The sequence below is a fragment of the Vidua chalybeata genome, chromosome 21 (assembly GCF_026979565.1).
Source record: "Vidua chalybeata isolate OUT-0048 chromosome 21, bVidCha1 merged haplotype, whole genome shotgun sequence".
Lineage (NCBI taxonomy): Eukaryota > Metazoa > Chordata > Aves > Passeriformes > Viduidae > Vidua > Vidua chalybeata.
In genome coordinates this window covers 8,079,411-8,104,799 of record NC_071550.1, presented here as the reverse complement: position 1 = coordinate 8,104,799, position 25,389 = coordinate 8,079,411, and the positions used below count along the sequence as shown (strand labels likewise).

Sequence of the window (25,389 nt, the reverse complement as noted above, 5' to 3'; positions counted from 1 at the left end):
ACAAAAACCGTGCATTGAACAAATAAGTCGATGAAAAGACCTGGGTGGGAATGTGAGCATTGCCTGATATGATTTGATGTCCCAAATGGCCTTAAACAGCCCATAGAATTTCTATGTCTAAAACAGATTCCAGCAAAGGAGACCTTTTATGATGCACTAATAGGCTCATTAGGCTTTCTCCAGCAAGGCATGCTCACAGCATCGTATGTTTTTTCCATTACAGGAATTACACGTGTTTTGTTGTGCTTTGGGTTTTGTTTTGTTTTCCACATAGACTTGCCCTGACAGTTCCCCCATTCAGGTTTATATTGGAGGTACCATCTCGAGCCAATGAATTTTATAAAATATGTTGCTGGCACTCACAGAGAGATGCATAAAGGAAATATTCTAATGACAGTTGGAAAGGCTTTGATCCCTTTCCAAGACTGCACTCATGTCTTTGAAATGCGAGTTTGGCAGTGCTGGAAAGGCTGGGCTCTTTGGCTCTCTCTGGCACGAGCCCATGTGACAGACATAATGTCCTCTGTCAGGGGACCCACATAACCTTGAGAAGTGTAAGCAGCGCTCGCAGATTGCGCTGGGTCAGATAGTCTGGGCTGATAACGAAGCAGGGGGGAGTCAGCCTAGTCCAAAGCAATAACTGAAAGCTGTTTTGACCTGGTAACTGCTGGGTCTGCTGCCTGTGGCTACGGAGTTGGACATGAACTGCAAAAGTAGTTAATTTATGCCTCCTTGAGTGTAGGAATGTGGCGATGATGGATAGGGATGGGAGGTTATTAGAAACATGGGGAGGAAGGAGAGGAAGGAATTCCAGCTCGTGTTTTTATCTCTTACACACGCACACACTGGTTCCTCACATTCTCTTGTCTGCCTCACGTGTGTGCAGTGTCCAAGCCCTCACTGCCACACTCACATCCCTGCTGCTGCACGCTCACACAGGCACACACTCACAACTTCCCAGGGCTCTGCCTGAGCTCAGGGCTCGGGCACGTTTACATGCTGGGGGTTGCTGGCTGCTTCCATGAAGAAGTTTGCATTTATTGCCTTCCAAGCATGATCTACTTACACCTACACCTGGGCAGATCTTTTGCTTAAAACCCTCTTGGCATTCTGTTCTTCCACCACTGAATACATTCTGCTCACTCACAGCCTTCCCCTGGCTAGCAGAGAAAAGTGGTCAGAGAAATATCAGAAAACCAAGTCCAAAAGACTTAGTAGGATGGATTTACATGAGGCATGAGTCCAGTCTTAGTGAAACATTGCCATCACTGGCCAATTAGTTAAATGCTGTCTGCTTTGGATGTTTTTTTGCAGTAATAATCCATGTAGCCCTGGATGTTGGAGCACATGGGCTGTATGGAAGAGAAAGAGCAACTGTGGCTGTGCACTGAGAGATAAATGGGGATTGGATTGTGTAAACGATAAGCAAAGAGACAGCTGAGAATAAAGAAATATTAGTTTAGATTATTTGAAACCATGAGGGAAGAGGAAGGATAAAAATGGTAATCTCAGGAGGGGAGTTGGATTATGGTTACTCCTACAGGGATTTGCATGTGCATAAAGCATCTGCATCCAGAGCCAACAGTGCCGTCAGTCCAGGCAGCAGGACCTTCCTTCCTACTGTGATACAAGCACATAAACATTGTTCTAATCACACTAGGTGCTTCTGTTTCTGCCCCTCTCTCTTGCACGAAGCACCACATCACTCCCACACTCTCTCTTACACTTTTGCTCACTATCAGTGATGCTGCCATAGGTGCAGGCACACACTGTCCCCTCCCTGTGGTCACACCCCTGTCACACATTCCCTCAATGCTCTCACACTGAGAACATTTGGAAGTGCACATCAGTTCTCACATGTAATTTCAAGCTATTGCTCATGGATGTGTCTAAGTAGGAGCCCATGCTTGGAAAAGATGTTTTCTAAGGCACAGAGAAGATCCTGGGAGTAGATGGAGCAGAACCTCAGAGCGTCGTGCCGATCCAGGCAGGACGAGCTCGAGGAGCTGAGGGGAAGGTCTGTGTATTTTCCATGGATGTGTTGAGAACACTGGAGAGATGAGAAATGTGTAAAGGGTCACAGAGCTGACCTGTCCTTCAGGATGTCATCCCCATTTGATTGGAAGATAAACACTCTGTGGAACGGAAACATCCCCTTCCACTGGTGTCCCCAAAGAGCACATCTTCCTCCATGAGTCAGCCAGGGCCTGGGGACACCCAGCCATGGTCTATTTTGGAGGCAATGACTTCAGCAAGTGGCAGGGGAAGCTATTGTGGAAATATGAATGTGTTTTCCATTTGGGAGTCCTCCGGGGAAGGACAAGAAGATCTTGGTGCTGAGCCAGCTCCCCCATTTTTTCTTTACCCTTCTGGGAGCAAAAGCCTTGCAAAGTATGCAGGGAACCCTTCTCATAGCTCGTGGGGGTGTGTGGCTTGGGAGAGCTATGTGAGCCTTACACATCCATGCACACTCATAAAGGGGGACTCCAGGAGGCAGGAATCAGCCTGCTCAAGACCGTGGTGGTGTCTGTTCCTTACAGCCTTTGAACCATGCTTGGCTCAGTGTGATCCCTCGCTCTAGGGTCTCCACCTGTCAAGTGGACATACTACAACATATCCCCCTTCTAGCTTTTCTCTTATCACAACACTTCATATCAAAAGCCAGTGTGAGCTGGAAACAGAGAACCAGTGGGTTTACTATTACATTTTGTTTTCTCCAGCTGTACTGTGAGTTGGAGCAGTGCAAGCAGTGTGGCACCATGGTATGTGCTCCTATATTCCAGTATTAGAAAATTTATTCCTTTAAAGGAGCAAAGGTACCTCCAACAGCCATCAAGCTTAAGGGATTGGCTTAGCTTGCCTGCAAACAGATTGCTCTGTGATTTCCAGGCATGCCAAAAGCTAAGAGAAATGCTGCTCACCCTGGGAGGACCTGAGGAACCTTAGGAATTTATATCATGGTATGGTACTACTCCTGGGGAGAACTTGTGCAAGGAAACCTCTTGGCACAACTTTGCCTTTTGGGAACAGCAGTTCCCAACCAGCTATGGGATGTCAGGGTTAGGCCATGTGGGTTTCAGCTCCAGTGACTGCCACTGGTGCTAAAGGAGTGGCTCTGTGAGCTGGTGTTAGTTGTGGTGCCAATCTGAGGATGTGAAACTTGTTATCGTGCAGGAAAATTAGAGGTAACAACAACAAACAGCTTAGAGGAAATGTGCAAGCTAACTGCTGGTGTAAAAAGATTTACTGACCATAATACTTGGTTAATTACATTCATAATAAATGGATTCCTATACTTATCTTGAGAATGTGGACAGCTTTATGTATTTACCTTGGATTTTGTGGCCTTAGTTAATCAATGGTCTGAAGTTTTAGATGAGATTCACTACATGGATGCAAAGTAATCAATGTTTGGGAGTGGATTATTAAAACATTTCAGGTGATTGATATGCAGGGTATTATAAGACCTTTGCCTGGATTGCAGCACTTCTTCAGTGTTCTGTTGCTTTTGTGTCACCTTTAGGGAAAAAAATGCTTTTCTTTTTCTACAGGGCATACTTGGATGTCAATGAACTTAAGAACATACTGAAACTGGATGGATCCACACACCTCAACATCTTTTTTGCCAATTCCTCTGAGGAAGAGCTGGCTGGAGTGGCAACTTGGCCCTGGGACAAAGAAGCCTTGATGCATCTAGGTGAGTGATAAAGATGTTTCTTCTTTGCAAAGCATTCTTTTGAGGCACTAAGAAAGAAAGACAAATATGCGTTAAGCTCTGTTCTGATTTCTTATCATTCCTCTAATATATAGTCAGGGGAAAAAAAGTATTTCACGATTCCCAGATACTGGCTCACAACCAGGAAAATATTAGGTTATAAACCCAAAGCATATTATGGTATTTGTAGATGATGTCAAGCTGAAAGTATTTCACCTTTTCAGTGAAGCTACTTTGCGGGGCATTCACTCCATGGGAGCAGTTTGCAGAAGATTGGAGGATAGGTGAGGGGATGAGACAGAGGTGAATCTTTAACCTTAGCCTGTTACATTCTGATCCTTAGTTCATTAGCAAGTGTTCAATTAGCTGACAGACTGTAGCTAAAATCTGCTATTTTCTCTACCAATATGCAAAAAAGCAAACAGCTGAGGGATTGTATTTCCAATGTTCACTTGAGTGGAACTGGAAGGAGTTCACTACCCTGCAGATTGCCCGGTGTGTTTCATAACCAGGTTGTTGCTGGAACCTGGGGATCCAGACAAAGCTCTGCAGCCTCCCAAATGACTCACTGCCACCTGCAGTGCCACTGGACCTGTGCTCGCTGCAGAATGTCAGAGGAGCCTCGAAAGGTTCAGAAGGCACTGACTGAATCAGTATGAGCTTCTCCTAACTTCACAAACCTCCCTTGAGCTGCAAACCTGGTCTGGTCATCTCCTCTGAGCAGGAGTTCACATAGGTTTTCCAGATATTTCACCAGCTCATCCAGACCTTCCTAGGCTGGAAGTGAAGTCCATTTTCAGCCAAGTTAAATCTTTGTGATAGACTGTTTCAGCCAGTTTTTATATTACACAACCCCATGTTGAGCTAAATAAAAAAGATATGGTGACTATAAACCTACATGAGGAGAACAAGCAGAGTTTATTATCCTAAAACATACAATGGAAGTTGAGCTGTATGGAATAGCCATCAATCAGGGAGGCTTTTCCAAGGTCAAAAATACCCCAAAGATGAGATGTTACCATGTCTTCATGGTCACCTGCCTCCTCAGCAGAGAGAGGCTCCGTGGTCAGACCAAGCAGTTGGTACTGGCTGCCCTCCTTCAGTTTATTAAATGTTTTATTACAACATCCAGCTCTGCAGCTGCTCTGGAAGAAGTGTGAGCAAACTTCCCTTCCCAAGGAGCAGCACTTACACATTGACACTCCTGCTGAGCTCAGCTGGAACTGAAACCACTTCCACTCTGGCTTGCCTGCAGCCTCATCTCTGCAGGCTCCTATTGGGAGCGCCCAAACCAGAAGGTTCTGTAAATGCCCACCAGTGGCCATTTCCCAAGACAGCATCTGGCAAAAACAAAGATAGATCTTAACCCCAGCCTTGACCAGCACCCACAGTGATGGGATTTCTATCACTTTGGGATGACACCCAGCGTGGATTGCTGGTTGTGGGTTTAATCCCTGTGTGGGCCATTTGCTGAAGCGTTGGACTTGATGATTCTTGTGTGTCCCTTCCCAACCCAGAAGGTTCAGTGATTCTGTGAAACATTAGCCCCAGTCACTGTACAAGTGGGATATGGCTGTAATAGAGCTGCTCCTTCCCTAAATGAGGATTTTCACAGCTTCCCTTGGTGTTGCCATGGGAGGGAGCAGAGAACAAGGGGAGAGTGCCAAGAAGAACCTTCTGCAAGAGGGCTGGGGCTCGCCCAAAGCCCTGATGAGTTCTTCTGTCACTTCGTTAAGCTAATTATCAGCATCATGCCCGAGCAAAACAATTTAAATTCAGCTCCTACAGAGCATTGACAGAGTTCATTGACCAAAAAAAGATCTCACAAGAAAAAAAATAGACATTGGACAACAGATTAAATTTGACTTGCTAGGGGGGAAAAAAAAGTAAAAAATAAATAAATAATGCTCATAATTTCCTGTCATAACAGCCCTCCCAGACCTGTGCTTGGTTTGTAAGAATTCATCTTTAATCTTTTTTACTCTCTTCTATAAATCCAATATGTACTTAATAAAAAATATGAAATATGTCCTGTGGTGCAGATCTAAAGGCTGGGATAGAGATTGTCTGGGTGAGGGAGTTTATCTTTTCTGTAAAACTGCAATTGATTTAGATTCTTGACAGCTATAAAAAATATAAATTTTCAACAAAGGCAAAAATAAAATCTCCCTCTCCAGCTGTCTCAGGGTTCTCCAATGCCAGAACAATTTAACCAGCCTTTACTGAAGGCACATCCTGCTGAGGAATTTCACCAATATTCCTGCCACTGGGAAAAAAAAAAAAGCCTCTGGAATTCTTTTTGGATAGAGAACCCCAAAAAATATGTCAGGGTACTCTCTGTGTATAAATGGCTCCACCTTGGTAGAGACCAAGCACCAGAGGAATCAGAGCTTTTATTTTATAGAGGGGGAGAGAGAGGAATCGTGGGTTTATTGTTGAGCTGCATGCTGGTAGGTCTGTATATAATTATTTGGGAATGTGGAGAACTGGTGTGAGGAACAGTTCAGTGCTGTGAAAAGGAGGTGCAGATGCTATGTGTGGCATAGGAGACGGGATGCTGCAGCATGGCAGATTTCATTTACTCTTTCGTGTACGTATTCAAATTTTCTGTTCTCTTTTTTTTAAAACGATTTTTATGTATTTGTATATGCCCATGGGATTCCTCTCCACCCTGTGCACATTTTCACATGTGTCCCTGCTCAGAGGGAAGATCTTTTTTCTCCTAATATTTTATGCGTGTGTCCCTTCAGGACATCCAAAGTGCTCCTTCAGCACTGACACAGCTTCAACTGAAGTGCTGCATGTTGTGTTTTGGACGTTGTTCTTAAAGGAAAACCTGAGGTAATGGGGAAAATCAAAGCAGAACCACAGTCAGGGAGGTCTAGGAAAAGGGTTGAGCTCCAAGAAAACACTGAAGGGATTACAGTGATTCAGAGTGAAGGGGAAGAGCCTGAAGTGGGGATGATGACAATCTCATAAAAGCTGATGAAAGGGGAGGAGAATCTTCTGTTCTTCATATCCGTGCGAGGAAGGACTTGAAGTCATGAACTTAAATTGCCAAAAAATCAATTCAGATTAGATGTGAGTTAAATCCTTGCAGCTGTAGGGATGCTGAGTGCTGACATTGATTGCTGGGGCAGTCATGTCATCAGGGGTTGTGAAGAGGCAACAGGCCAGAGTGTGTGAGGGGTGGTATAGACCTAATTGGTTTGAGAGTGGAATTTAGAGGACTTCTTAAGAATGTCATGGTCTCATTTTCCTCTAATTTCATGGTTTTTACAACCGAGTCTCCAGGCAGATGAGGATGAAGGTCTATGGTGCATCAGAACCCAGCGACCTCATCTTCCCTATGCTACAGCCACTGATAAAGTTCCTGCTGCCAAAACCTTTTCTCTCCTCATTGTCAATAAGTTATTAGAGTGTCATGTCCAAGATTTATATTCCCACTATAACTTTTACAAAGCAGTCTGCTCTTCTCATGATAGGCAGGATGCAAAAAGAGTTTTAAATAAAGGGCCTGGAAAAGTTGAGATCAACAAGCTAAATAATGAAAATATCAAGCATATTTTAAATACAAAGGTACATCTAACTGAGCTAAAAATATAGTTCATATTATTAATTCAGTGTACTGCAAATCCTCACTAATTTGCCCTTTGCTTATTTGCACATCCCTTAATTCATACAACAGAAAACACCGTTAGTTTTCTTTGCAAGCATTTAATAACCACATAGTTCTTTCAGGGTTATCACATTCCAGGATTTCATATTTTTTGACACTTTAGACTTAATGCATATTCATTAGTGGACTGTGCAGTTCAGATGAAGCCAGGCTTCTCTGAGTACATGAACAGTGTGTTTCTGACAGTTACTTCAAAGCTGCCTCCACGACACCCTGAAAAAAACTGCTCCAGTCCTGGATGTGCACTCTTTGCTTTGCCCAGCTCTTAATTTGCAAGTATTGGTGGAGTCTTCTGCAATTCTCAGGGTGTTTCAGAAGTTAATAAGCTTTTCTCACATCTTTACCCTGGGGAATATTATACACAGGTGTGTTTTGTTTGACTATTGGCGTCAAATATGTTGCTTACACCTTTCTGGGCAGAGTCACACTCTTTAAGCACATGAAATTATCTAAAATAGCACAGTAGGAAGTAATTTCATGCAGGATTTTCCTATAAGTTAACAAAAAAACTAAATTGAGTTTATTCAGTTGAAAGACTGATTGTTGCAGTGTTTTTGGTTTGGGATGTTGAGCTTTGTCCCACAGTTCTCCTCCTTAGAGCTCCAGATTAAGGGTGAGATGAAACTTCGCTGGGCAGGAAATGTGTCTGGTTCTGCAAAAAACTGTCTGTGCTACAGAGGCTCCAACCAGCTGCCAGAGGACCTACCCTTAGGAAGGTGTTTCCCCTTTCTCCTGCTGTCCTGAGGAACACAAGGCCAATCTAGAAGCCATTCTCTTTCCCCTTGCAGGTGGCATCGTGCTGAATCCCTCCTTCTACGGAATCCCTGGTCACACGCACACCATGATCCACGAGATTGGGCACAGCCTGGGGCTCTACCACGTCTTCAGGGGCATCTCTGAGATCCTGTCCTGCAGCGACCCGTGCATGGAAACGGAGCCCTCCTTTGAGACTGGGGACCTGTGCAGTGACACCAACCCTGCTCCTAAGCACAAGCTGTGTGGGGACCCTGGGCCTGGCAATGACACCTGTGGTTTCCACAGTTTCCTGAACACGCCCTTCAGTAACTTCATGAGCTACGCAGGTACTGGCCTTGGCTCGGGTTGCTGGGGGGGTCTGTGGCTAAGCAGGAACAAAGAATTGAGGTATTACCCCTGATTTCTCAGTCCATTTCTTTATGCTGATAAAGGCCTAGGTCCCAGCTTGATGAGGGATCAGACCTGATAGCCTCAGGAATCCTTTTTAGTTCTCCTTTTATTTTATCCCAGTTTTCCCCAAATTCACAGTGTTTCATGAGAAGACCAGGCAGAAGGTTTGGGGGATGGAAGAAACAAGATAAGCATTAAGAAAACAGCTTCTAAAGGCTCTACAGCAAACCTGACACCCTATTTCTCTGAGATCTGGATGCCTGATCTATGAGGTCTTTGAAAAACTCAAATCCAGAGATTGTTTATACTCTCCCAAGGAGCTATAGAATGTCATATGAATATTGATACCATCAAAGCTGTCGGATAACCCTGTGACAAGTGGACAACTAACGAGGCACTGCCCGTGCCTCCAGGTGTCTGTTGAAATGCCATGTTTGGGTCTGATTTGGAATCACATCCCAGTTCCATCTTTAGAATGTGAACAGTGGGATTCTGCCTGGTCAAGGACTACCAGAGTGTTGTGCTGGTTTGTACTGGGAGTGCAACAACAGAGGCTCCATATCAGTGTGGTAAAGCCACCCCTCAAAGCAAAAGCTGACGTGGTTACAACTCTGCAGGCACAGCTCTGCTGCCCAGACGTGCATTCTCCCAGCAGAGCATATCCCAAAGAGGGAATTTGCTCCTGTGACCCTGCCCACTGGATGAGGCTGGAGTGGGGTCCTTGATGCACCTCTGGAAACTCAAGGGGAGCTGAAAGCTCTTCTGTTATTTCTCAGAAGGAACAAGGGATACCTTGACTCGTATTTCCCCTTATTTTGGGCCACAGGGTCTCTCTGTGGTGACAATCTCTGACAGTGAGCTGACAGAATCAACAACATTTTAAAGGCAACCAATATACTTACAGACACTGAAGGGCACCTTTATACTCCAGGCAAAAACACAGATTTCCCACTCAAAAGGTCACAGGAGTGCTTATTCTGTAATAAAACTGTAGAGAAGCAAAGTGTTTAATGTCATCTGGGGCATGGATTGAAATGATTTATAACCAAAATGCTTTTATGCCCTTTGTGGCACTAGCTAAAAGCAATGCCAAGTTTTCTCTCTATTTTTCTATTTGTTTAGAGGGTGCTTTCAGGGACAAGCACACCAAGTCAGCTCCTCAGTGTGCTCTGTGCTGTGGTGCCTGTGGTCAGGCAGGGAGCCTGAGCACCAGGTCCAGCCTCATGGTAACATCCCTCATATAAGACAGGGCCACTCCAGATGACAAAATCCCCCCACTAAATCTGCTCGTGTGGATGTGGTGAGAGGTGGAGCGTGCCTGTTTCAAAACTCTGAGCTCTTATCTTCCAAAGAGAACTTGCCTTGCCAGCTGACTCGGGAGCTGAGGCAAAGGCAGACCACAGAGATACCCATCTGCTCCTGGGAGCTACATGTGTGCTGGTGTTCTGAGCTGAAACCTCTTCTTTTTCCTTGAAAAATTAAGTGAAGCGACATGATAGATATCTCTAGAGCTCAAGCATGAATCTGTTTGCTTTTCTGTTGTTGCCAGTGGAGTAAAATATATCAGGATATCAAATTGCTGTCAAAATACCTTTGAAACATGTAGGTTGAGGTCATGCAGTTCTAGGAATTGCCTTTCTTTCATTTCTGTTTTGCTGCTCATGTACAGCTTGATCCTATTGTAGTTGTCTGTCTGTTCCTGTCCCATCCATCTGTCCAGCTTCCCCCAGCCCTGAGCAAAGCACAGACTTTGACTGATAATTTTTATTTTTCCTGGAATAACAAGTTACAATGGCCAAAAGATTAGGTAGTGTGAGAAATAGGACTTGTAAATGTTTTTTACAAGTCCAAATAGCTGTGGTGTTCCCAAATAAAAGATAAGTTAGCCTTTTAGATGACTTTTCATGAAATCATTACGAATTCTTCCTCTGAATTCTGTTGGAGTAATCATCCCAGCAAAGTATAGAATTTCTCTAATTAATGCTTTATCTGAGGATCTTGAACCTTTCTTGATATTGAGTGGAGCACCCTTCTCCCTCAGCTCTCCTCCCTTCCCCTCCCCCTGGACACAGTCTGTGCTGATGTTTGAACAGATTGAGAATGCAGGTCATCTTTCTCCTGTGCCATTGTCCCACTGCTTTGTCCGATATATATTTTATTGTTCTTTTATGATGGCTATTAAGGGCCTTTGTCTCCTTCTGTGCTTCCGTGAAGAATATTTATGGCTTTTACAGCGTGCTCAGGGGTAGACCATCGATAATTATTGAGGAAATCCAGAGATGTCACATTAAAGCAGCTTTTTGCATGCCCACAGGGATTTGTAGATATTATCAAGCGGGTGGTGTGTGTCTATCTGCTGTGCATGTTTGATCAGAGGAGTGTCACTGCTCAGTGGAATTGGGAGAGACACAGGAAAACACGTGAGCTGGTGTGTCCCTGCTGTGGGAGGGCTGGAGTCTGAGCAGGATCCCGACCACAGCTGTCTCCTTTTGCCTGCATCTCTGGGAAGATGTGGCCAGGTTTTAAATTATCCAGCAAATACTCATTTGTCTTTAGAAGAAATTCATATTTTCTTGTTCCTCTGGAGTACCACAGGGCAAGGACTTGCAAACATCAGAGCACCTCCTAACGCTGTCACAATATTGTATTTACACACGACTCCCAGGCAGCCTCCGGTGACCTGCATTTCCCAGAGAAGTGCAGCACTTGACCTGTGCAGAACTGTCATTGTTGTTTGGATCCCAGCTGGGACCGAGCTCTGCTGGGCTGGGAACTCTGCAGGCACATGTGAAGAAACACCCTGTGTTTTCAAGAGCTTTTCAACTGATGGGAAGAACACCAGAAAAATGGTTGAAGTGCTTAGCATCGAGTTCCTCAGCATAGCTTTGCTGGGTGACTTTGCACAACATATTTATTCCCTCTGGGATCCGCACAATAGAGAAACAGCAATTTTCTGCTTCTCTGGGGCATTGTAGTTGTGAAGCTGTATGGTGTTCAGAGGGCACTGGATGTGTTCTTGTTGCCAAATCATGTTTGAGGAAAACAAGATGAAATGAGAAATGGGTATTTATGGGAAGTCATCCAGCATAATTATTCCTTCATTTTGAATGAAAAAGAAATATCAAGAAATGTTCAGAAAGGGGTTAGAATCATAGTGGTAGTGGGGGAGATTTTTTATAGGACTGAAGTTATTTTCTGCACCAAAAATTTACATTTTTATCAGTATTTGGAATGATATTTTGAATTGATCTTTCAGAACATTTTTATTTGCTCATTAGAAAATTTAAGAACTTTAAAAGTTATGCATTTTTAAATTCTCTGGTGTTTTAATCTAAGAGATCTGACAGTCTGTTGCTCTTAGTTTGCATGACTACCAGTCAGTATTTTCTCCTTTACCCTTTCATCTTCCTTATCTCTTTCTTAGAGATATTCTTTTAAATGTGAAATTAGTTTAAACCCAGAGCTCAACTGGTGGCCCAAATCCTGAGCAGAAGGTGCTGCACTGAAGCTTTCTGTTTCTTCCCCTCCATGTCTCTGCCTCGTTTAGGGATGATCTCTGGGTGCTTCAGGTGTATCCCAGGTCAGGGGGAGGGAACGTTTATTGATTTATTTCCTTCCTTTTTAACCATTGTTTCCTTTCACCTGCCTCCACAAGTGATGGCTGCGCTAATTCCTTCACAGACCATTAACTCTGGAGTGCTGTGGGATCCCAGCCCGGCCCTTCCAAGGAGCTGCCATTCACCAGGTCGTAATTCTTCCCCTTGCTCCCACCTCCTCTCCCACGTGGCTGACGTGGCTTCTGTTTGAATTCCAGACGATGACTGCACCGACTCCTTCACGCCCAACCAGGTGGCCAGGATGCACTGCTACCTGGACCTCGTCTACCAGAGCTGGCAGCCCACCAAGAAACCGGCTCCCGTGGCAATTGCCCCCCAGATTGTGGCTCGCACCTCCACCTCTGTCACCCTCGAGTGGTTTCCACCCATCGATGGCCACTTCTTTGAAAGGTGACCATGCTCTGCTCTGTACTTTCATGCTGGAAAAATGGGGAGAACTGGAGGCCCCGCTCCAGGAGCGCACCTTGGTCACGTGCTGTGCTCAGCCTGGGTTAAGGCTCTTTCCTAAATTGGTTCATGCTGAGGAGATTATTGATCTGTTGTCTGCTCTTCCTTTCTCAGCCCGTAGCACTCAGTTGAAGGCCATTGATTTGCCATGTAAAGGGCAAATCTTTCTCCATATGTTATGGGAGGAATTTTCAATCAAAGATTCCAGCCCTGTGATTCCTGCTGCTGTTGCTGCTCACGAATACCTGTGGGCTTTGGCTGTGCCTGCACGTTCCCCCCTCCTCCCCTTCACGTTCCCTTTGCAAGGACAAAGTGGATCTTGTTTTTACAACACAGAGCTCATGGGCTGGAGGAGGTGGCTGGACTGGGGACAGGGACAAATGCTGCCTCCTCCTCTGAGCTGTAGATGTGAGATGGGAATTGAGCAAGGCAGAGTCAAAGTCCCAGACCCCTGGATATGATGTGAATGTTGTCCTGTAGGTCAGCATAGGGGTGTGTATTCCTGTCTGGCAGGCATGCAGCTATGTGATATCAATAATGGAAAATGTAGGACTCTGGGCAGGAGTTGCACCTCATTGCAGCCCACTTTCAGAGCAATTCTGCCCAGTATGACCTGAACAACTGGGTAGTTGATCTAAATGCTCTTGTGCAGCTCTTGGATGAGCTGCAGGAGCTATGGGAGTCCTGGCAGAGAACTTCCCAAATCACTGACCTTCTCGCATTACCATTAACTCACATCCCCGTTTGCACTTCTTCTCCACCTCTTGCTTTGTTGTTTTATAGAGAGCAAACTTGGAGTGTCCTTCAGGACCGCAGCAGTTCAGAGCACGGGAGGCCAAATTTACAAGCCTATTAGCACCCAAAAAGCTGCCTCAGCACTGCTGCTTTGTGCTGGGAGAGCACCTTGAAACCACTGCCTCCATCAGGGATGAAACTCCTTCCAGCACTGCTAGGACACCGTGGACATTTCAGTGGCCAGCTTGCACTTTATCCCACTAGGCAGAGAGCTGTTATTTTCTGCTCAGATGAGATTTTCCACTCTTATTGCAGATTAATATGGGGAGGGAAATCAAATCCTGTTAGGAATTGATAAAGAGAGGTCTTGTGCTCGCTCTGAACAGTGTTTGCTTTAATTATAGTTTTGTAACCAAATCCTTTTATTCCCTACCTGTGAAAAGGACTCATATAGTTCTGAAAATTAATTCAGAATTTTTCAGCCCATAATCATTTTTAGGTAAATTAAGTTTCTCCAATTTAATTTAAATTTCAGAAGATGCTTATTGTGTGTTAAATAAATGCCATCTGCCTCTAAAAAACACATTGATGCAGAGTTAATTGTTATGTAACCAAATATGTCTTTATTACATATTTCTTATAACTCAATCAATATGTTCTTAATAACCTCTAGTTACTTGCTTCTTAAATAACACACAGTGGATAGCCCGTTAAATCTAAAATTTCATAACAGAGTTATCATATGTTAAATAAAGAGTGATTTTCCAGGAAAAAAAAAGTCCTTTGGGTTTTCAAATCTGTGTGCTCAGTATTACTGAAGAGATTTAAAGAGACAGCCTCAAATACTTTGAGGCCAATTCCTTGTTAAAATGAGATTCCCACTGCTAACGGATACAGCAATGTTGCCGTGACCATTTCAAAATGTCACTGAAACATAGAAATGATCCTGTCTAAAACATGCCCAAATTTTTGATCTGCTAATCAAAACAAGGATGATAGTGTTATTCTAGTGACTAATCCTGGAAAAGCCCACGTGCTGAACTTCCAGAACCGCCGTGTCCAGCTCTGCTTGGTCAGAGACTCATGTCTGTATCAATTTGTGAAATTGGGTCACTGTGCAAGACAAGTAGGAGGTAAAATTGGCCAAGTATAATCTTATCTGTGTGTGGGAATACTGTAAATCTTTGCAGATATTTTTACACAAAGTGCACACCATTGGCCCAAATTTTACTTGCCTCACTTGAATGAATAAACTCATTCACTTCAATGGGACTATTCATGTAAAAAACAGAAGACTGATACTCAGCTGCTGAGTGCCTTGGGCCTGGTTTCTAATGCACAGAGGCCCCTTCCTTGCTGTTTTGACAGTGTAAAAGGGCCTTCAAAGGATGAATGGCTCTGGCTACATTAGCAAGTGTTGTGGCCCAATAGAAGTAGATCTCCAGTGCAAAACAGTTGTTAATGAAGACCTGACGTCACTACTGCAGGGGCTTGGGGGGCTCACACAGGAGCACATCAGGTGTGGTCCTGCAGCACACCTCCACTCTGGTTCCTGGCAAAACTGGGTCCAGCTTCCCTGCTCCAGGACTGTTCCGAGTGCTGGAAGCAGGGAAGAGGAGGAATTTCACTCCCAGAGCTCACTCCTGATCCCAATTACAATGCTGCTGTGGGCGTGCTCGGCGTAACTCAAGTTCCTTTTATGTCCCTTTTATTCTCCAGAGCTGTGCACAGGCAGTGACCTCTGCTTAATGAAAGTCAGGGAGGGAAAATTTAGCCTTCTGTTTAAAAACGTAGCACTGGGCTGGCTGTATCTGCGGGAGGTCCTGACAGGTTGAAGGGAGATGGGGTATGGAAGTAAAGACCGTGTGTCTGTTCCCTGCTTAGATGCAACTCTTTCATAGGTGCATTAGATGTTTTCCTCATAGGGTCTTCAAATTATGTAATTACTTACATGGATTTAGAGGCAGAAAGCAATGTTAACTCCTAGTTCCTGTAAATTTGGGAGTGGCTCTCCTGCGTTCTCACAATTTAGCAAAAGTAGACACAAGAGTTGTGCACAGCAGTAAAATCTTCTTCCTGATGGACCCTCCTGGCCTCTTCAGAGTGTTCAATTGATATTTACTCTCTCACTCTAGAGAGTCACTTACTGGCATGGAAATTTATCAAGATGCTTTGGCCCTAAGCTCCAGCAGCTAGTTGGGCTCCCAGACATCCCTAATAATCAAATATATCAAGAACCAGTGTTTCTTCTTGTAGGTCCTGTCCACAGGATTGGAATCCTTCCCATTCTCCATCCTCCCTTTCAAAAAAGCATGAAAAAATGCACACACAATGACATGTAATATTAAAATAACAATAAAGCAAATGAAACAAGTGAAAACAAGCAAGAAAAAGAGAAGTCACTTCATTTCCTGACTGCATCCATTGGATGTGTTCATCTGCTGTCTCTGAACATCCATTCATGCACCTCCTGTCTGAGATGCGTGGGCAGATGTGAACAGTTATTGTCATGGGGCTCTGCAACAAATTTGGGCAGAAATCTTTGAATGCATCTTTCTCCAAGTTTTCATTGAGGTGACAGCATTAATTTCCATGGATCTGATTCTATCTCGTTCTTAGCAAGCAAATATTTTGGTCAGTATGGTGTCCCAGAGATGGCTGGGCTTGATAATCACTCTGTTAAACCTTGCTGGAGAGTTTCAGTGCCTTAGAAGGGAGAGGACCAATCCTGAATTTCAAGTACAGCAGCTCAAATTTAGTCTATAAACAGGCACTCTTTACCCAAAGGAATGACAGATTTTTAGTGGTTTTGAGTTGCCTACTGAACTGGTGCTGGCCCTGAAGGAAATGGTCTGTTTTTCACTAGTAATCTTTAGATTTTGAACCCACTTCACTGAAATATCATGCTGTAGGAATGAATTCCTCCTGTGCTCTGAACTTCATAAGCTGGAATTTCCCCAGTATTTGGCTTACCAGAAAACAGAGAAGTCTAGATTTTCCATTAGCCTGCACTTTGGGCAGTCATGTGCCACATGTGCCACATGTATATGGTGGCAGATATGGCTATCATTCCCAATTAATTGTGGTTTTGAACCAATTTATGCTCATGTTTTTTTTTTCTTGTTGTCTATGGCTTCATAAGGTATAAGGACCTGGCTTAAGTTTTCATAAGCCTGTAAATGCAATTCCATAATTAGGTTTGACATTCATGGCTCTTTATAGGATTTGTGTGCAAGAATCTGCAGACCAAAAACTTTAACCCAGGAGTCATCCCCTGTGTAAGTCCTTTCAGCCAGTGCAGTTACATCAGGGTTGAGTTTGGCTCCCAAACTGGAAAAGTAAAAAGAGAAAGTTTGCTCATAGCCTTTCCCACATGATGCTCCTTGTGATTTCTCTCTTACCTCCAAGTCCTCACTGGTAAAAGGAAATGTTTGTCCATAAGTCTACAGTTTTTTTCCACCATGGCAGCCTGTGATGAAATTGTATAGCTGCTAATTTGAGTAAAAAGCAGTCCTAATTGTGGAAACTTGGCTTCCAGAGCCCTCTCCTCATCCAGGACCAAGTGCTAATGCAGAGTCTCTTTGTAGAGAAACTGAAAGATTGTTATTGCAGGGACTTCTATCCTGACTGGTCGTGGAGGTGTCTGAAGAACAATTGCACAACAATAATTCTACATTTTGAATTCTCAGGACCATTTATTCAGGTTTCTTGTGTTTTTTTTTAAATTTTGGTTTTGCATGTATTTTCCAGGCAAGCTGAGTCAGACACCTAAACCTCTGCTAAATAGGCAGCTGAGAAATGAAATAGGGAGGCAATATCATGCCAGTGGTGCAGGTGGGTGAAGTGAGACACGAAGAGAAGTTACTCACAACATGCCCACATTTTTTCATTACCAGTGTTAAAGACCATGAAAGGAAGAGTGGGCCACCTTTGTCTCCCTCTTCTTTATTCTGCCCCATTGCCACATTGTATTTTTCAGGTGTTTTCAGCAGGTTCATCTCTTCCTGAGCTGCACAAGTTCAGCCAGTTACTGTCTCTCTCAGTGTGGCTCAGCCACTGAGGTTCCCAAATAACCTCTGCCTGAGGATCACAGTCCTCTCTTCAAAGCAGTGCTGAAATAAATCATGCAGTGGTGGTTATGATGGTTAAAATTTGCATAGCTGATTATAATAGTTGATATAAATTATTTAATAATTGATTCAAGCTGTTTTTACTAGAGTAGCATAGAGAGTACACTGTGTTGCACACAAATTGTTTGCCTAAAACTTCTGTCCTTTCTGGTGCATTTGATCATTAGGATAATTAATTTTTAACTTTCCATTTCAGCAGAAAGTGTTCTTTAAAGCAGAACAATTAATTCTGAATAGTAAGCAGCTTACTGGAGTAAATAACCATGTACTTTGGGTCATACAGAGTTCCAAATTTGTGACCCCAAGGAATGTAGGGCTGAATTGTGTGAATTGCATCCTCAACTGATATAAATCAGCTTAATCTTATGGAGAATATTAGACTTACTCCAGTCTACATCAACTTAAACCCTGATCTTGTGAATGTATTAGCAAAACAATTTAAACTGATAGAGGGTAGTTTTGGATTAGATGTTAGGAAGAAATTACTCCCTGTGGGAGTGGTGAGGCCCTGGCACAGGGTGCCCAGAGCAGCTGTGGCTGCCCCTGGATCCCTGGCAGTGCCCAAGGCCAGGCTGGAAAGGGCTGGGAGCAGCCTGGGACAGTGGGAGGTGTCCCTGCCCATGGCAGGGGTTTGGAACAAGATGAGCTTTAAGTCCTTTCCAACCGAAATCAGTTTGTAATTTGTGAATTGGTATTTAACTGGATATCCCTGTTCAGCCAATGTTGCTGGTGGGACAATCCTAAAGATACTACAAGTTCAAGCAATAAATAAATCCATGGTGAGAGTAGAAATAGATCTGAAAACTCCTGAGGCAAATTTCTCTGCTCTAACCCATAAGCAATGTGTGTTTTCTTTTGTTATGGTTTGGTCCAGTGCAAAGGAGAAAAAAAATATAGGTGAATGTGATTTCCCAGGTTGCTGTCATTTTGTGTTGGATAGAGGGCTCAAAAATGCTTTCTACACAGGCTCTTGACTTAAATCTACAGCAAGTCAGCATCAGAAAACACTTTTGTCAGTGCCTTGAGAAAAGGGGGTTAAGTGGACCTGAATTCTAAGTCTTATTGCTTTTAATATAGTTGAATAAGCAGCTCATTCAGCTGTTACTAAGTTGGTGTGTTTTCCTGTTTTCCTGGCCTCCTAGAGAAGTGGGATCAGCATGTGATCTGTGTGCAGAAGGAAGAGTCCTGGTGCAATATGCCTTCAGCGCCTCATCTCCCATGCCCTGCGATCCCTCGGGGCACTGGAGCCCACGGGAGGCAGAAGGTGAGTCACAGGGATGGGAACAGACACATTGTGGGAGACAAGGTGGGACAGAGCAAAGGGAGAGCCACAAAGACAGTGGGGAAATCTGGGAGTGATTGGTTATACCTGTAGGCAATGTGGACAGAGCTAGCAGGCAGAGGAACACTGTGCCCTGAAGGAATGCCATTGGCTCAAATACCTGTTTTGGCCCCTGAGTCCTGCCCCTGCCCACGAATTAAGTGAATTCCAGGAGCTGAACATGAATTTCGCAAAGCAGCAGAGTGCCAAGAAATGCTGACCATTCACATCTGCCAGATGAATTCCTAAGGGGAGCTGTTTTCTCCCTCTACTCCAACTCCAAAAGTGAAGAGCTGTTATTTATTTGGGCCTGATTTGTGCTGCCTTCACTTGTGGTGAATAGCAGTGGGCTGCAGCAGCAGCCAGGCTGGAAGGAGGTTGCCCTTTGGGCAAGTGCCCTGCAGCAGGGATGCAGGTGACCACGTCAAGCCCTCTTGTTCAGGATGTTTTGCAAGTCATTCTCTTGGAGCCTGTTGGAGGGAGAATGGTCTGCAGGGCTGGTTGTGCAGTGCCATTAGATCTCCATCATTAACTCCTCCACACGTCCCTTCCGTTACGTCCCTGGGTGTATGTGGTGGAGCATATTTAAGAGTGCACCAGGCAAAGGTCAGTCATCCCAAATCACAGTTTGGAAAGAGCAGAGTATTATTTCAGCCTGTCCCTCTTGAGCTTTCCCTTCCGGAGCAGCCACGCTTCACCGTGAGCACACAGGTGAGCTCACTGAGCCCCAAGGACAATCCTGGATTTTGCAAACTCATTATACCAGTGCCTCCTTACGTTAAGGGTTTATTTGTCCTGCAACTAAAGCACATGGGAGTTATTCTGTATGGAATATTATTCAGGCTGGTGCCCAGGAGCTCTCCCTTGTCCTAAGGTCAGCATGTGCAACGAGCTGTGCCCCTGCTGCTTGATGGAACAGTGGTCAGTGTCCTCTGCCCCACACACCCGTGTTCCAGGGTGGGGGCCCAGCAGAGGTTGTGTTTCACTCTGACTCACCCCCTAAATTTAGAACAGGGTACACAGAGAAGCTGTGGCTTCCCCCTTCCTGAAAGTGTCCAAGGCAAGGTTGGACGGGGCTTGGAGCAACCTGGGATAGTGGAAGGTGTCTCTGCCCATGGCAGGGGAGGAGCTTTAAGGTCCCTTCCAATGCAGACCATTCCATGATATTATGACATCCAAGGCTGCTGGGCACAGCTCAGAGCACGCCTGGGTGGAAGCTCCATCCTGGGAAGCAGTGCTCTGGCTATGGAGGTCATTGGATCACCCAGTAAACAGCATTAGCAAAGTTTGGATTACTTGCAGTAATAGTTCAGGGTGGAAGGTGGAATTTCCACTTAGCCAAGGATTACAAGACTTTGAAACCTGTTTTCATTTGGAACAAAACTTGAAACTTTTGAAATTCTCCATGAAGGAAAATTAAAAACAAAAAGTGTTTGAGGCCAGCCAAAACATTTTGTTTAGCTCATATGAACTTTGGTTAAATTATGGCATTTGAAAATATACCCTTTTAGTATAGAATCTAGGTCAAAAGCAACTTTGACTATCACAATGGAAAGTGTTTCAAGGTGCAAAAGCGAAAAGGTTTCTCACAAAAATGTCAAAACACAGTGTTCCAATAGAGTTAAAAATTTCTTGCCATTTTCTCTTCCAGGATAAAATTTTGGCCAAATAAACCCAATTTTGCTAAGTGTTTTTATTTTGAAAAGACTGCATATTCCATTGAAATATGCAGTTCCATCAAAATTTCTCCACCGAGCTTTGATTTGAAAACTTCTAGATCGCACACGTCTTGCCAGAGGCATCATTCCTAGAGAAACTAAGCTACTCTAAGATTTATTACTCAGCAGCATTTTGCATTTAATTTCCTCTTCTTGTTGTGTACGCCTGCATGTTCTTAACTATGAAGGGTGCAGTTTGATCCTTATCTGTCTCATTTAGTTGCTCCTGCACCATTTCCATGGAACAGAAGTTTGGTAGTCATGTTCTCAGGATGAATGACTTGTTGCCACTTTAGGGTAGAAAATATACCAAGTGTATGGTGTTTGTTGCTCCATGATTTTCTGTCTCTACTACCACGCTCCCTGACATTCAGGCCCTCTGCCTATTTGCACTTGGTCTGAGTTACAAATAGCAGTTAGATCATTGTCTGGCTTCTTTAATTGTCTATCTGTGAGTGCTCAAGCCGTCAAGCTTTAAATTCACTTTCTGCAGGGGTTCTTGGGTGTAAATCTCCACTCCCTGAATGTCCGTGGAAAATGAAGACACAGGAGTCACAAGCACGGCCAAAATAAACTTGTTTTAAAATCTGAGATGACACTCATGGAAAATGTTCTGTAGGACTCATCCAGCTTCCGAGCAGAAAACCACACTCCTCACGTGTCTCTGGAGCAGCTCTGGTTGGTCTGATCTCATTTTCCTGAGGTCTCCTACCCCAGGCAGCTTCACCAGCAGTGGTTTGGACTATGTGGGAGCTGTGCCCATTGCAAAACCCTGCTGTGGGCAGTGTCCTTCCTAATTCCCTGCTCATTCCTGAGCATGGTGGGATCCAGCACTGAGGCTGAGGCATCTCCTAGTTCTTTCTCAGCCAGTTGTGGCCCCTGCACGAGGGGCTGCTTGTTCCTTGGCAGGGTTTGTGGGAAGGCTTATGAGATCAGGCAGCTCTGATTTACTCTTTATCTTCACCGTAGAGCCAGAAGGCTCTAACCTACCTGGATTCTCACCAGCAGCACCAGCTAGGTCAACAAACCTAACAGCACCTCCATAACTCTGTCAAAGGGGGGTTTTATGTAAGAAAGGTGATTTTGGCTCAGGCCCAGTGGGTACCTTTGCTTGCTGTGCAGTATATGCATATATCAGTCAGTTCCTCCTGTCTGGCTGACTGCTGACTGAGAGAAGTGTGAGATGAGTATAAAAATGTTGTTGCCTTGCACTGCTCTAGAGCTCAGCCTTTTCCTGGGCCTAATATTTCCCTTAAGAGCAAATTCTTCTGTATTCTAATTATCCCAGCTGGACACTGCAGTCCCATTGGGTGGTTCCTTGATCTTGACCACCTAGGAAATGTGGCAGGTGAGTTGCAGTTGTAGCAGGGGTGATATCCTGAGAGACTCCTGATGCCAGATGGCCTCTGAGGCTCTGTCCCTGTGCTGGGGATTCATCCCAGGGACTGCACTTAATTGCACAATGAAGGATTGACACACCAGGCTGTTGGACAGCATTTTAGGGAAAGGCACCCTCCTAACCTGCCATTCCTGCTCTCCAACCAGGACATGGAGTTTGTCTCTTCCTCACAAACCTCACATTCCTGTTTTGTGTTAGGCAAGACGTAATGTTGCATGAGATGTTGTTCTGTGTCTGATCTGTCTCATAAGGCAAAGGATTTTCAGAATCTGAGTACAGAGGGAGGAATAACTCCTACACCCTTTCTTTTTACATACAAATATTTGTAATTTTCAGAGTGTTTACCTATTTCTAGAAATCCAGTTATATGAAATAAGGTTTTCGTCCTTTTCCATAATTAAATTAATCTTTCTTACTCAGGTCTAGGTGTTGGATAATATTTAAGAAAGAGTCTCTTTATCTCAACTTCATTGAGGTTTTTAGTTTATGAATGGCTACAATCTGCCACCTGTTTTGGGGTAATGCTCTGTGTGCTAAGCTCCCTGGAGGCTGAGTCCAATTCATGCATCTCTAGGGATCATACACTGATCTACCCAAACGTGCAGGTTTGTTTGGAATTTAAGTCTTACTGAAGCCTTGAACTGACAGAGGTGAATTTGCAGGATCCCAGGTGGGGATGTACTGGGCTGTGAGCCATTAGCTCCATTTTCTTTTCTGAGAGAGGGCAGTGGTAAAATTCACACATCTTTCCAAAGCCCTCTGAGATACTGGAGTTAAAAAAGACCTTAGGGCTGCAGTCAGGAGTTTGCTGTGGGTCTGAGAAAGTCGTCAGAGGGCTCAGCCAAGCAATGAGGGTGAGATAACATGAGCTAAGTGGGGTATTGCTGCTCACAGTGATTATCCACAGGGCTTGTACACTTGCCAGGGGGGAAACTCGAGCGTGTTAAATGGACCTCTGTCTTTCTTCAAAATGTATCACTGCTGTGGTCTCTCCAGATGCTGGTCTTAGTGGCATTCCCGCTGCTCTGTGCCATGTGAGGAGGAGAGAGGGGCTCTGGGATATGGGAGGTGAGGGGGAAGCATGAAAAGTTGGGCATCTGCAGGACAATAACGTTGAATCGCAGGAAGGCTGCCAGGAAATCTATTCTGCATCTGGGTTCATTTGGTATGAACAGGAGAATTCCCTGAGCTGTTTATCCTTGACAAAAGAGACACATTTCTAACACTTCATTGAATCACAGACAATCAGAATAACCTTCACACGTTGCCCTTTTCTCTTTAAATTAGTAGTGATGTCCTGTTTGTCCATGTATGCCCAGTAGTTTATCTTGCTTTTTTCCTCAGTTACAAACAGCTGTACTGTCCTTTTTTTCCCCTCTGCCTTCTGCATTTCTCTCCTCTCACTACCTTTCTTTATCTTCTTGTCTGTACTTTGCCTTCTCCCTGTCATGCTTGCCTCCCTTTTTGTGTGATTATTTGGGAAGGAAAAGGGAATTTATAGCTCTCACTGGATTCTGTTACCAACTGTTCCACCCGTCTGACCCCTCTGGATCTTGCAGTCCATGACTCCACGCCAAGTTGTAATGTTACCATAGTATTTGGGAACCCAGCAAGCATTGTGGCTTTCATTATTTTTTAGTACTACCTCCCATGTAGTTGAACACAGCCAATGGTGAGAAGAGTAAAAGCACAAGTGCCTGTTGTTTCATCACAATGAGAGCAAAGAGACAGCTCAGACCTGTGCTCCGTGTGCCTCCAAAAAAAGGGGCCTTGCACGACATGCTAGATCAACCTGTAAATGCCACAGGAGTTGCCCCTGAACAGCACAACCGCTTCTTGGAACAAACAAAGGCTCTTTTCTTGTCTTTGTAAAAGGGAAAAAGATTGTATTTTTGAATGAGAGGCAAGGGAATAAGTAGGAGGTGAACTGGAGGCAAAGTGACTCTGTTTATCAGGTAAATTACCAAGTGGAAGAGGTAGAAAATACCATTGTTTGGAACAGGGAAAAACACTAGAAATAGGAATGCAGGCCCAGCTGCACTGGCACAGAGTGTGTTGTGTGGTGTCCAGTCCAGCTGGGCACTTAAACTGGGTTTGTGTCTCCCACCTGGCCAGGAGACACTGGTGTTCTGTTCCTCCTCCCCATGCTGGCCACACCTGTTCTGGTGAAGTAAATAATTGGTTTCCTGGACAGATATGTTCTCCTGCCTCCAGTCTGCCTTTAAACTAATGCCAATGAAAACTCATGTTCTCTAACTTCTACTTCTGTGCCCTCTCTTTGCTTCCGTCTTCCTTTCCAGGGCACCCTGATGTTGAGCAGCCCTGTAAATCCAGTGTCAGGACGTGGAGTCCCAATTCGGCCGTCAACCAACACACGGTGCCCCCAGCCTGCCCCGAGCCCCAGGGCTGCTACCTGCAGCTGGAATTTCGTTACCCCCTGACTCCAGAGTCCCTCACGGTCTGGGTGACGTTCGTTTCCCCAGACTGGGACTCCAGTGGAGCAGTGAATGACATCAAGCTGCTCACTGTCAGCGGGAAGAACATTTCACTCGGGCCACAGAACGTCTTCTGTGACATCCCACTGACCATAAAGCTGGATGTGGGACAAGTGGGAGAGGAGGTGTATGGGATCCAGATCTACACCTTGGATGAGCACCTGGAAATTGATGCTGCCATGCTGAGCTCTGTCCCTCACAGCACCCTGTGCTCAGGCTGCAAACCAATCCAGTACAAGGTGGTCCGGGACCCCCCTTTCCAGTCTGGATCTTCAATGGTCATCTCAAACCTCAGCAGGAGATTTGTTGACACGTAAGTAGCTGCTTTCCAGAGAGCTGGATAGATCAAAACGATGCCCTGTTCTTCTCATCCTTCTAATGTCCAGCACTACAAGTGATTGTTAAGGTGTTGAACTAGACAGACATGCCAAGAATTACCAAGACAGGGTGTCCTCATAGTTTGTCTCTGATACCAGGAGCATTAAACCCAAATGAGATAGCCTGAGATTTCATGGATAGTTTTTGAGAAATTTCTGGGCTGGCTGTACAGAGATGTGTCATTCAGGCTTTCTTTAACTAGAAAGGATAATGCAGCCTACCTAAGATATGACAAATTAAATGTTTAAGCTAACCTAAATGAGGAACTCTGGAATAACTTGGTCATCATTTCCCTGGCAATCTTTTGAAAGTAATGCTTTAGTAGAGAAGGAGACAGCAAGGCTTTCAGTGCTGGAGCACTGATTAACTGCTCAAGAGAGTGTGCAAAGAAATACATGTGCATGTTCAGGTGTATAAATGTGTTTCACTCATTTCCATTTTCTGCTTTCATGGGTCACTAAACCAAGTTGTGTTGGTGTGAGATTGTTCTGAAATGGGAAACATGGCAAAGGCACCAGTTTGTTGAAGAAACTGAGTGTCATCCCAGATACAGTTACAGTCATCTAGAAAAAGGATGCATTACTGTTGAGGAAAGTTCAAAATATTTAC

General features: G+C 44.5%; 1 protein-coding gene across 1 annotated transcript in view; it reads left to right on the top strand.

Moving 5' to 3' along the window:
* PAPPA (pappalysin 1) overlaps positions 1-25,389 on the top strand; it is a 173,869-nt gene that overhangs the window by 47,629 nt on the left and 100,851 nt on the right. The window contains exons 3-7 of the mRNA XM_053962175.1: positions 3,552-3,697; positions 8,183-8,476; positions 12,355-12,547; positions 18,612-18,733; positions 24,208-24,715. Of these exons, the coding sequence (XP_053818150.1) occupies positions 3,552-3,697; positions 8,183-8,476; positions 12,355-12,547; positions 18,612-18,733; positions 24,208-24,715 (1,263 nt within the window). The remainder of the gene's footprint in view (positions 1-3,551; positions 3,698-8,182; positions 8,477-12,354; positions 12,548-18,611; positions 18,734-24,207; positions 24,716-25,389) is intronic.